General features: G+C 49.0%; 1 protein-coding gene across 10 annotated transcripts in view; it reads right to left on the bottom strand.

Annotated features, from left to right (window-relative positions):
- Positions 1–1,950: 1,950 nt before the first annotated feature.
- Positions 1,951–13,283, bottom strand: part of nhsl1b (NHS-like 1b) — a 101,570-nt gene continuing 90,237 nt past the window's right edge. For 5 of the 10 annotated variants that reach the window (XM_026142744.1, XM_026142747.1, XM_026142750.1 and 2 more), the window contains exons 5-9: positions 13,129–13,260; positions 8,120–11,422; positions 6,969–7,101; positions 5,258–5,287; positions 1,951–4,428 (exon numbers count right to left, since the gene is read on the bottom strand). In XM_026142744.1, the coding sequence (XP_025998529.1) occupies positions 3,753–4,428; positions 5,258–5,287; positions 6,969–7,101; positions 8,120–11,422; positions 13,129–13,260 (4,274 nt within the window). In that variant the 3' untranslated portion in view covers positions 1,951–3,752. The other 5 variants (XM_026142746.1, XM_026142752.1, XM_026142751.1 and 2 more) reach the window with 4 other exon arrangements.

The raw sequence follows: 13,283 nt of genomic DNA, 5'->3' as shown, positions 1-13,283 counted from the left end.
TTCCTGCTGGGCTTTTTCAGTCAGATTCCAGTTTCACGTGTTCAGTAACAGATAAAATCTGGATCGTCCTCGGCGCTCGTATCGATCGTTTGTCAGCCGCGGCTCACTTCGCCCTTCCTCACCTCACCTCACGTCTCCTCTCGCGCCCTCGTCGCTCTCAGCCCGATGTCTGCTGAGTCACTCATTTTATTTGTGGCAGAATTGTTCCCAATATCATGTTCACACACTCAGCAGAAATTATGTATTTTTTTATCCTCTGTTCATGCATACACACACGCATATTGATCTCGTTGGCCGTGCTCAGCAAAGCGAAACATGCTGTGGAGGGGATCGGTATAATGAGGCTCACTGTTTTAATCTAAACACCACAGTTTTGTATTTTAATTTTATCTCCTCCCCTCCAGCCTGGCGGAGACTAGAGCTGATGATGTGAAAGTACTTTCATTTTCTGGTGAGATTAACTGGAGAAATTTACTGTTCAGTATGGACGCAACAGAAACTGTGTGGATGTAGTATTCATATCTCATAATGCACATGTAAGAACTCTTTGTCTTTGAGATTAATATAACTCCTGCCATTCATTAACTATAGTACTTTGGCTCAGCTGACTGGTGAATGAATGCTAGAGTTTAACACAGTTCAGACAGAAACACCTAAACACCAGTATTGGAAAGGTTTGGGTGAAGGGAGTTTACATAGCTGCTGTAAGTGGGTCCCCAAAAACTGTTTTCTTCTGTGGTTTAAGCCCTTATGAGTTAAAGTGGATAAACTAAGTATTTAGCTTGATTAAAACACTTTCTTCTACTATTATGCTTTTTTTTAAATAGCATTCTTGTTGGAATCTTTAAATACTTTCACATTGTAAAATTTTATGCCCTCCAAATCAGTCCATCCACCTTTCTTCACTTATCCAGATTTGAGAAGGTGCTGGAGTCTATCCCAGCTGTCATATGACGAAAGGTGGGGGTACACACATAGGTCTAACACATTCAGTCACACCTATGGTCAGTTTAGACTAACCAAATTACCCAACATGCACGTCTTTGGATTGTGATGAAGCCAGAGTAACCGGAGAGAACACGCTCCAACAACTCCACACAGAAAGGTCCCAACCTGGATTTGAATCCATGTGAAAATTATTAGCATGAAAACGGTGGTTAGCACTATTGCCTCACAGCAAGAAGGTCCTGGTTTGATTCCCCCATCTGACCGGAGTCTTTCTGTGTGGAATCAAGTGCAAAAAAGCTAGATGTTTAATAAGTGAAGCAGCACTCTGTTCTCCAGCCTAAACACATGTGGTTACTATTCCTGGCCTCCCTGCGATCAGCCCTGCTTTATTTGCCATGACTTATAAACACTCTCCATTGAGTGGTCTTGAATGTAAAAAGACGAGGGGAAGCGGTGAAGTGTCAATAGTGTGATTATAGCTGCGGGGAGTTCATATTGATTCCTGTCTCGCAGCCAGATGGACGCTGCGTCAGAGGGCAGGTGGCTGCTGAATCAGAGGTGACGGGGCTTCATTTAAAATACTAAGACACTGTCTGCGTTTCTGTTCCCCTGAGAAGACTGACGGGCCAGTGGCGCAATGGTATTTATAGGTGTCTCTCTGCAGGACGTTGATGCAGGAATATTGAGAAGTTGCAGCGTCCTGTCTGGATGGCTCAGCGCTAACTGGGAGTCACGCGAGAGGCTCTAACCTAGTGTGTCCTAATAGGATGTCCAGAAGGAATATAAGTGATGACCCTTGCAGAAGGAGCAGGGTGAATAATGGGAGTTTTCCAGATGACGGACGAGTGTGGGTGCCATGGCGACGGCGCTAATGAGGCTGTGATTTGGGGTGTTGAGCAGGCAGATGGCCGTGAATCTCTCACACGCACGCACGCACGCACGCACGCACACACACACACACACACACACAGAGAGAGAGAGAAATGACACAGAGATGCGTTCTTTAAATATCACCTTGTTTTTATTACACAGACATACACGAGAGCGTTAGCAGCCTGCCTTCAGCTCCACTCCCACTACTTCTTCTGTCCTCTCTGTCTTTTCACAAGCACAGATGCTTTCAGGAGCGCTCAATCACAGCCTGGTGGGCTCTGGGAGACACATTATTTGGTCACAGGTGATTAACACACAGGCTGTTATGGCTGTTAGGAGGTTATGAAGTCTCACGACTGTCACCACGTTTATTCAGCCGTGAGCACCAGTGTGGCATGACTTCAGATTAAAGGCTGGTTAAAATTGATATTATCTTTTTGATGCGTCTTTAACAGAATAACGGCTCGCTGGGGTCAGCCAGCTAAATGTGGCTTTTTGATTTCTCTGGTTAACCCCTAACCTCTCTTTCCTGTGCCTCAACCACCCGTCAGCTGACTCTGACCAGTTAAACCATACCGACGCCCTCCTATGTGAAAATAAATAATCTACGAAAAAGGAAACCACTCCCTTTCAGCAAACAGAGGGTTCTAAAAAAAAATGTACAAAGTCTTTGAAAATAGGTCAAGTGTGACTTAAAACTCAATTCTCTATTTATTTACATATAGAACCATATAAAACTGCAAAAGGATAAACAGAAAGGTCAACAGCATTATAGAAATTATTTAGAAATCTGCCCCCACAGGGTCTGGTGGATCTTCTCGGAGCGTATGCACGGGGGTGTCAGACTATCGGATTGCTGTCACGTCCAACTCCGTTTCATTTTTCAAGCTCTTTGGTAACCCACACGATCACTAAAAGATAATAAAATATTCTTTTACTCTAATGTTATCATTTCTTACTTAACTTCCAAACACGTGACATGACATGATGTAATTGGTTTATTAAAACATTTTTTTTTAATTCACCAAGAAAAAAAAACTGTGCACAGTGCAAATTCTACAAACTAACTTTTATGAGCCTTTTCAGAGAGTAATTTTGATGTTTTGGTTGAACCTTCGTATCCCCCAACAATTTTTCCACACTGTTCCCTGTCACTAGGTGGCAGCACTGAGCCCTCTGCACTTCCTATGGACCCCTGAACACACCAGCTCTGCAAACTAAAACCACCGATCAAAGAGTGGTAACCGTAGATGAAGTTGTACCGCGGAGCCACCTGCTGTACCACGTCCTCGCGCCCGTTCCACATATTGATTGGCTGTTTGAAGCCGACACTTGCAAGCCACGGTGCTCTCAAACACTTCCCACAGCCAGCAGAGGAAAAGCAGAAACTGAAAACAGGCGAGCCTCCCGCACACTTTTACATTCCACTCTCTCCTAGCTACGTAGCACCACAGCAGCAAAGTTAAGCGAACAGTCAGTGACTTCTCCATTCCTTCAATTCACTTAAGTTTGCCATCTTAACTTTTAGTCCTTTGGTGAAACTAAAAGGACTCCTGCGGGATGAAGTTAGAAAGAAAACAAAAAAAAAAAAAAAGGCAAACAAAACTAGGAACACCAGGTCTAAAAGAAACACTATTCTTTGAACAAAAAAAGGTGAATCACCAAACGAAGGAAAGAATGAGAATCATGGCAGTCTTAAAAAGCTGGAGCAGGTCCACTTCTCTGCTTCAGACTGCGCTCTGTCCGGTCCGTGATGGAGCTGCATCCAGGTCCCGCATCAGGACCAGACATGTCCACTCCCTCAGAGGGGCGGGGGTGGAGCTCAGGAAGGTGTCTCTAGAGGGCCTTGTGTTGGGCTCCTCTTCCAGCTCCCTGCCTGGTTACAACGAATAAGTTCAGCTCCCCAAAGCTAAGGGGCGGCTCCTGCTCTTTTAACTTCTGCTTTCTTCGGATAAAGTGCCATTGGAGTCTTTGAGCACAGGGACAGCCTGAGCTGCTGGCTGAGACAGACTTTCTGCCGTGTCTCCGTACTCGCTCTCAGCCAGTTCCCCGTCCCGCTCGCAGATTACTGTCATCGGGCTGCTGAGGATTCGGCTGCGGGCGTTGTACTTGCTGCTGGCAGCTGAGGGCGGCGTCCGAGAGCGCCCGTACTTAAATCCGCCCATTGAAAAGGGCGACGAAGTCGGCGAGGACAGGGTAAAGACATCATAACGGCCCCGCTCGTCAGCTGCCCTCTTACCCCGGCCCGGGGAACCGGCCGGGCTGTGCAGGGCCATCGGTGAGGAGGGAGAAGCAGTGGGGGAGTCCAGTGCCGATTCGGAGCGCGTTCGCTGGGAGCGTGGGTCAGTGGAACGAAGCATTTCGGCAGCAGACATCCTGAAACTGGTCTCAGAGCGGCTTCCCTTTTTCAGGAGAAGTGCCTTGAAGGTGTCGCTGCTGGTTGAGGACTTGCGGAGATTGCGCTGGATGGATCCCGACTGACGGGGCAACGACGACGTCATCCCTGGAGACAGGCTCGTCGGGGTGGTGGGTGGAGATTGCGAGTGGCTCCCAGGCCGGGTCTTGTCTTCCTCGGACTCCTTGCGACCCAGGACCTTGCGCTTTGACCTGTGGAAGAAAAGATGATTTTAAAATAGTCTTGAGGAATTCTGCTGAGTGAGCGAGCGGAAGCACGGCTGATCAAATTATTTTAGGGCAAATAAATGCTGACTCGACAGAGCAAAATACAGGACTAAGTTACTGGGGCAGTGTTGTCAGGGAGCAATGAGCTCAGATTTAACTATTCATCCACGGGATTTCACACATGTAAGCCCACTCTTTTTGATGTTTGTGCTGCAGCTTAAAAAAAAAGATTACATTTAAAACTCTGCTGCCCACGTTCCACAAATCTTTGTCCCAAATTTGCCATATGTCAGCACTGCCCCCAGCAAACAAACATGGCGGCGTATCTCGGAAACAAACCAGGGCTAAGGAGCAGAAGAAGAAGAGTTACACATTTCAGGTTAAAAGAAATTCGGTGAGGTTTTACAGCAGAAGCTGCAGAAGCTGCAACGCTGCATGAAAGCTCAGACGCGGCACAAAACAAACTGAGGAAAGCGCCCAGAGCTGTTTTAATCACATGAGGACGAGGCGGCCTCCTCTCAGCAGGAGGCGGTTGGTGGTTGTTGTGGTCGGTATCAGCATAGTCTGCTGCACCACTCATCCTTGAGTGTTGATAACTCCTGCACCAAAGCATGGCAATAAAAGCTGCAACTGGCAGAATTAGGAGGCGTTAGGGCTTGAGGCGAAAACAGCCTTATTAATCCGTGTCTGTGATACCGGGGGTGGCGGGTTGCACCGAGGGATTACTGCTGCTAATCCCAAGGCAGCATCAGCGTGGCGGTGGTGAAAACAAGGCTCGCTAATTAAAGGAAAGGGGCTACTTGCCACTACGCACCTCTCTAGAAACACTGCACCCATTCCCTCTCTGCACAGTGGAAGAAGAGAGGAGAAACATGATTAACGGAATTACAACTACACATTCTGTGATAAGGGAGACAAAATTCTTTAATCCTCAGATTAGATCGTTGGAGGGAAATCTTCCCTAAAGGGCAAATAACCTGTGGGGATGTACAGCGCTGTGTGAAGGTCAAAAAAGTGCGAGGGAGGACTGAAGGGATGGAAATGGTTTGTGTGAGAATCTAACGCTGCAAAATATGTCTGTGCCCTAAATTCAACCTCCATCTAGCGTCATCCGCTGTGAGCTCCCTTTCCACATTAGCCCATCAGCATTACATAAGACTTTTCTCACGCACAATCCCACGTGCGTGCACATCCAAACAGAGAGCGCAGGTGCCAATCCCAGTTATAGAGGTAAACAAGGAGGCAATATAAGCATGGCTGCAATGGATCGATTTCTTTCTGCTGGCTGGATTACATTCGGTTTGGAGGATTTCTCTCACAACGAACTTGTGTTTTCGGCCGCTGCTGTGAAGGAATTTCAACTCGAGGCTTTTATTACTCTGATTTCACAGACAGTGAGAGAGAAAGGACGGGGGAACGTGAAGGTGAACGAAAATAAAAACAAAAAGAACTGGGCAGGTGGTATTACAGGGGTGTTACAGTTAATACCCGGTGCTTCCACCCTTGAACAGTTCTCGATTGAATTTACAGTTTAGGGCACTTTTTGCAGATTGAATTTGTGCTAGTTCATTCTTTTGTTTGAGGGATCTTCTTTAGTTTTAACAGCACCGCTGGGAAACGGTCATCACTTCCCAAATCTGCAAAATTATTCTATATCTCCCACGCTGTGAGGGTGCGATAGATGGAGGAGGAGGAGAGTGGTAAACAAATGCTGCCTTGACTACAAACGCACACACGCTTACACAATATTCACGTTTAATTAGGCAGCGCAATAAATGATACATGCACACGTGACGTGGGGACCATAAATACAGCAAAATGAAATCCTGGGACGCTTAAGAGAACTCCCCAATGCTGCTGCTGCTGTTGCACGTGACCGCGAAACCCAAACTGGCGGGCTGCATGAGAAATTTATGCCTGTGCCGCCTTCAGTCACAAGAGCACGTATGCAGTATATGTCAGAGACGGCGGAGCGGCGTGTAGACGGAGAAACGGAGAATGAGAAATGTCTCCAGTGGCCTCTAACCCAGATTAGGACCAGAGGGTGTCGAGTAGTAAATTATGGATGAAGCAACAGCCTTTTTTCCCCTTCTTTCTTTTTTCTTGCTAAAAATGAGCAATTGTAATCTAACTACACTCACAAACGCTTAGTATACAAATTAACCATTGCCTTCATGCTTCACAGCCCTTCACTGGCCAGAGATCGGCTTTCTGACAGATGTGTACTCTTCTGTATGGGATAATGCTGGATAAAGTTATGACTGAGAGGTGGAGGGCAGAGAGTGGGGGATGACTGAAAAACACAAATCAAGGGTGACACTGTGGTTTATGAGGATGTTGGAAAAGCAGGAATGACAGAGAGGGCAGGTGGAGAGGAAAGAAAAGTAGGAATAATAGGAAGCAGGACTAGATCGGGGAAATAAATTATGTATCCAGAGCCGAGGTGGGTGAGGAGAAAATAAGTTGCTGTGGTGCTCTAAAAATGAGCAGGGCGACAAGGACATTAGACGAGTGCATCGTCGTACCTGTGAATGGCGGCGAAGAGGTCCTCTGTGGTTCGGGGTCGCGTGGGAGTCGGGGTTACCATGCTCTTCTCGGACGCCCCGTTTGCTGACGGGGCTGGAGACGACTCGGCCGTACTGGATTCAAAGACGTCACCTGAGGTCAGGGGGGATATACAATTTACATCCAACACAGTCAGAAGAGAGCAGACTTTTAGGGAGCACACACTCCTACATCCATCCTGTCGCATTAACCTGGCCGCCTATGAAATCTGAAGTCGTACGGAGGAGATGTCCAACTGTCTCCTTACATTTTTTTCCCTCTCTAGATATTCCTCTTCTTTCATTTCCTCTAGTTTAGCTTTTTCCCCCCTCCTCCTCCTCCTCTTCCTCTTAACCTCCGCGCTCACGTCTGAGCTTCGACTGCCTGAGCCGCTGCAGGCAGTCTCACTTTACGCTCTCCCCATCCTCCCCTTCATCCCCTTACCAGATCCGTTCCCCTCCCCTCCGATACGACCGGGCCCCTCCCCCCTGTCCCTCCAACCACATAAAGCATCTCCTTTGGGATACTTACCCCCCTTCCCTTAACTCAGAGCGGGAGTGGGACAGAAGGACAGCTGAGTAGGAAAAACACGGGCTGAGCGATTAACACAAAAAGAGAGAGAGAGAGCAAGAGAAAAGGCAGAGGGGCAAAAATGAATATTTGGACAGAAGAGAAGGATGGATGGTGGAGAGGACTCGAGTAGACAGCGGAGGCTGAGGTGTGTGTACGTGTGCAGCAATGTGGGAGGGGGGACAAAAAAAAGAAGGGGGACAGCAGCCAAAAGAGATCTCCGCATACAAAATATAGAAGGAGGAGTAGAATAAAGAGTAAGCGGGATGATTGCACGAGGCTGCAGAGCTGCTGTCCCAGTGATAAGCCGTCGCTCCCGCTTCGTTTTCACACTTTTCAAACCTTTAAAAGCTTCTGCCTTCAAGTTTAGCTCGCTTGCTTAGGGGCAAAATAAATTTTACAGCAGCTCAAAGGAACCCATTGCACAACCCTCAGTCTGCTGGATCACTTCTAACCTCTTAGGATTTTGGCAAATAAGTACATTAAGGCTTTCTGCTTCCGTTTCTGCATTTCTGCGTTTGTTTTGTGGAAACATATTCAGTAAACTACGAGTCAGACTCACCTGCCTCGTCGTCCTTGGAGCTGATGGACCCTGTGGTGCTGCTCGCCCCATCACAGTCCTCTTCCTCTTCTTCATCAGCCTCTCCATTGGTATAAAGCCCAGAGGCATTACTCGTCTCCTTGCTAACAGATGTAGTGATACAAGACTCGTATCGGGTTTCAGTGAATGCTCCTTTGCGCTCTGCTAAATGCTCTAAAGTGTCTTCTCTCTCCTCCTGATGCTCACCGTCCCCCTCTTTCACCTCTTCTTTTGTTTGTCTTCGCGGAGAATCTACTTGGTCTTCTGTTTGGGGGATGTTAGTCTCTTCCTGCTGAGATGGAAACAGTTTATTTATTGTTTGGGGGCTTACTGGTGGGACAAGAGAAAATTTGGGCTTCTTGGAGACTGCTGGGGGTGGGGCCTTCTGCTTGATGGGAGAGCTTTCGTGGCTCTGTGCGGGACTGGGCAATGCTAGTGCCTCCTCTTTTTCATTCCCATTCACAAGTGTGTAACTCTCATCATCAGCTTTTCCATTTACGATGGCAATGTCCGGTGAGTCCTCTGTGATGCTGTCATCCAGTGACAACTCTTCCAGGAGCTTTGACACAGGCGATGGTGAGGAATAATGGGAATCCGCTTCCAGAGAGCTGTTCAAAAGGGGTAAGACAGTGGAATGCTCCTGAGAGTAACAGCTATCCAGGCTCAGAGGCTTTAGCCCCTGAAGGAGGTCCATCCCTGTTTTCTCAGCTTTGTTGTCATCTGTGATCTCCTTCTCTGGTCGCTTGACTGAACGAAGCTGAACGCTCTGAAGTGCAAATGGTGTGATGAGGGGCTTAGGTGAGTTTGTGGGACTGTTAGAAGGAGCCTCTTTAGGAGCATCATTTAGTGCCTTCTTAAAAGATGGGGAGGAGGAAGCTGTAACAGTAGCCAGCAGAGGAGGAGGAGGAGGTGGGGGTGGTGGAGGAGGAGGGGGACTGAAGCTCCCATTGGGAGATGAACTCGGGTGAATCAGCATCTCGGGGGATGGAGGTGGAGGGAATTCCGGGGAGGTGGAGCAAGTAGAGTTCAGGCTTAGAGAACCTCCCTGGGGAGTGGTTGGCAATGGGGGAGCTGGTGGAGGAGTCAGGGAAGCTGTGCTAGAGCTTGGCGGTAGAGGGGGAGGGAAGGGTGGAGGTGGGCTGAGAGGGGTGTTGGGAGTTGAGGAGGAGGAGAAGAGGAGAGGTGGTGGTGGAGGAGGAGGACCGTTGCTCTTAAGTGAGTCTGAAGTGTTGGAGGAAAGGGAGGTAGAAGAGGAGGACATGGAAACTGATGAGAGGAGAGAGGACTTCCTCTCGGGGACTTTGGGTTTTGGCCGGCCGCCCGAGGGAGACATGGACCTGGCGAAGGCGGGCACTGGGGTTCCAGCTGTGGGAGTGTTGGACTGGCTGGAGTAGCCACTAGATGGCGAGGTGAGTCTATGCACCCGGTCTGGGGAGGAGGTGGAAGCTTTGGGCTTCGCCGACACCTCTCGCTCCTGACCTGGAGCTCCAGGGATCTGACTTTTGTGAATCCCTCCTCCATTCTGTAAGACTCCTGGGTGAACGCCGGCTGACATGTTATCTGCGGCATGGGCTGGGGGTGTCTGCTCCCCCTGGTCCGAGTTGTTACGAGGGTAGTCCATGTAGTAGCCCCAAGAGTCGGCGTAGTCAGAGCGCAGGCTGCTGGTGTCACTGTGGGCAGGTGTCACATGGCATAGAGAGTACACACTAGACACGCCGCCGCAGTTTGCGTTAGCTGCTAGTGATGCTGCGGAGCTGCCTGCACTGATGCTGCTGTGACTGCGCGGCCTGAGGACCCAAGGGTCATCATAATCGCTGCTTGGGCTGTGAGAGGTTGATGATGGCGACGCACCCTTTCCCTTCCCTCCTCTCAACCCCATCTGCAGGCTCTGCTGCAAGCTTGCAATTAGAGTTTCATTAAGTGTCGTACCCCTTTCCCCATTAGCACCGTTGATGGCGCTAACGCCTCCGGGGGGCATTTTTGCAGCTGGCTTGCGTCTGAGAGAATCCGTGCGAGCTGGTGGCAGGGGAGGCTTCTTGGATTTGCGTAGGGAGATACTGCGTGACAGCGAGCGGTCACTGTACAGGCTTCCAGAGTCCTCCTGATTGGCCATCTCGCGGCACTCGTACATGCTGTGTCTGGTGGCCCGGCCAGCTGCCACCCCGTGCCCGCTACCGTGACTGCGCGAGCGCAGGCCTGAGTCCAGGTGCATAGAGGTGTAGTATCCATCATTGTCCTGGGAGTAAAGAGAGCTGGAATCAGTAGTGGTCCTAGAGGACTGATCCAGGCTGCCATAGAGCTGGTTGATTGGAGTGGAGCAACTGGAGGTCAGAGTGCGGTGTGGAGCCACCACGTTTTCTGGTGTGTCGTAGATCCAGTTCTCCTCCGGCAGACAAGATGGTGGAGTGGGGGCCAAGGTGCTGTGGCTGTGGGTGCTACTGTCAGAGTGACCTGACTCACTGGCAGGTGCTCTGACTTTCAGGCCACTATCCTGTGCTGTGTGAGTAGGAGTAGACGTGGCCAAGGCAGGGCAGGTGGAGCTGTGGGTGAAGGCTGCTGGACTAGAGATCAGTGGGTCAGCATTAGTTGGAGAAGCCAGACTGAGCGCTCGAGCTGCGGGGTAAGCTGAGACCGGGGACTGGGTGAGCTGGCTCGAGGTGTTAAGGGTAATAACCTCAGCAGAACTGGACATGGTGGCATTGGGGATGAACGAGGTGGAATAAGCAGCATGAGGGGAAACCACACATGCCGGACCCCCGCCCCACTCACTGGACAGTGTCCCCTTCAACTCCTGGGACTTGGGCCTGGGCAAAGTTCCTGTCCTCGGGGCGTTTCTCATGTGTACCACAGTATCGTCGACCTGAAGCTTTCCAATTTGCCTCTGCAGATGTTCCTCTGACTTGATGGGCGTGCTGCTATAGATGGGATCGGCACTGAGGGACACTCTTGCGCCCTGTCGGGGCAGACTGTGAAAACGCGACGGGTCTCCATTAAAATGCTGCGGCAGCATCAGTATTCCAGAGCTGTTGCTGCTGGAGATGGATATACTTCCTGTTGAAGAGGAAGCGGATATGCCAGCCATCTGAGCAGCGATTCCCTGTCCTCTCTGTGCTCGAATTCTTCTCATGGACGGGGGCACGATCTTTACTTCTTCTGTCTGACAGCTCGAGTCTCTGGTCACCGAACGTCGGAGAGTTGAGTTGACACTCCCAGTACGGCCAAGTGTGGAGTACTGTCCAGGGAGGAACATAGAATGTGGCCGGAGATCTCCGCCGTGTCCTTTTGCTGTTGTCAAAAAAAAAAAGAAAAAGAAAAAAGAAACATATCAACATGTGATTCCTCTTCCTGCTACCCCACCTTTTACCCCCCCCTTGCTATAACTTCTTCAGCCACAAACCTTTCTGCTCTTCTGGCTGGAATGTCAGATAAACTGGGTCACATGGAAGCTAATTAATTTGATTTGGTGTAACCTGATTTACGTTAATAACTTCTGGTCTTCTTCATTATGGAGAAAAGGATATGAGGAGAGACAGAGAGAAGGAATAGAGGCTCTGCTACTACGCTTCTCCTACGCTGGCTACATCAGATAGAAAAATGAAGTAGTCTCCTTGGGTGCCAGGATAGGCAGCTGGTTAAGCATTAGGCAGAGAAACCCCCCCCCAAAAAAAACACAAATAGGAACACAGACATACAAGAAGACACGTGTGCATGCCAAGCCAGCCCTGTCATGCACAAGGACAAACATAAAATGCACATAACAGAAAGATGCACACTGAACATACCAGCTAATAAACAAACAGTTTGAAGATTGAGTCGTAAAACGAGAGAGGATGTCTACTGTGTCTCCCATCTGTGGTGGCTTCTACTGTTGATGCTCGTCTTCCAAAACATACACACTCTTGCGTCCTTTCTTCTCTCTCTCTCTCTCTCTCTCCATTCGCTCTGAACCACACATACACTCTCCTCCTCCTTTGCTAAAAGCTGGACTGACAGCTCGGCTGTTGCTGCTGCGATAGATTAAGCTGCAGGTCTACTTTGCAGGCAGCTCTGGTGCAAGGAGAGGGGAGGGATGGAGCACTGGGACAATTATCCCGGCCCAGTAATCATGACATTCAGAGGGTGTTGTCAGCTGGGCACTAACCAGACTTTAAAGCTCTTTTCCTATCAGCCTGGGCGATGTTATCGCACAGAGCAATGACATTTCCCTTAAATGGTGCTGTCATCCCGAAGCTCAATGACGTGTAAATAAACATTAGCCATGCGGTGCTGTCAGCAGAACACTGTGTCAGATTAGTGAGCTTAGTACTCGCTTAACACTGGGCTCAGCTGAGTAACTCTGAGGGGACCTCAGCATCTTTACATTTCTAATGTAGGACAGGATGATAATGCTCAGAAAGAGCATGTGAAGGTGGCTTATCGACCTGAGATCAGGGCTTGTTGTCTCATAGATAGTTTATTAATAATCTTATGCTACCAGCATACACTATACAGATATACACAGAGATATACACACATCACAGACAAAAGGACTTCAGAAAGTTGATCCAAATGATCAACCAATCAGAAGCAAAGTCTGACGTTACCTTCTACCATATGACAGAACTGGCAAACTCTGCTGTTATGTTAGAAGTTTTTTAAGCAGTATAACAAAAAGACAAGAAAAACAACAGAACTACAAAAAATGATTTCATAACTTGTTCTTGGCTGCAGATCCTCGGGTGGAGGAGAGTGAATGAGGACAAATGATAATGTAGACATCAGCTGTAGCAGCTGCACATCCTTTATCCAACACTGTGAGCTCACTTGAGTCAGTCTGACCCTCCTGGGCTCGCCAAGTTTCTAACTGTACACAGTTATGTGTGATAAAAGCATAAACCTATAGAGAACAAGGTTGCTGGCAGTAAAGAAAGGAAGAAGAGATGCTTGTCTAGCGTGTTGGGACAGGTCTGTGGACAGCAGAGGGCAACATGTAGCTCCACAGTGATCCATACCTAGCTCCAGGTTGATGTTGTCAGGCAGCCCTGATATAGTCTTTCTGCGTTTGACCTTCTTGGGCCGGCGGGACACGGTGTCAGTGTTAATGAGGGAGCGCCGGATGCTCGCCTGTCGGTCAAACACTGCCCCTGGTAGCCGGGAGGGCGAGAGC

The sequence above is a fragment of the Astatotilapia calliptera genome, chromosome 15 (genome assembly GCF_900246225.1).
Source record: "Astatotilapia calliptera chromosome 15, fAstCal1.2, whole genome shotgun sequence".
Classification (NCBI taxonomy): Eukaryota; Metazoa; Chordata; class Actinopteri; order Cichliformes; family Cichlidae; genus Astatotilapia; species Astatotilapia calliptera.
This window is presented reverse-complemented; position numbering and strand designations above follow the sequence as displayed.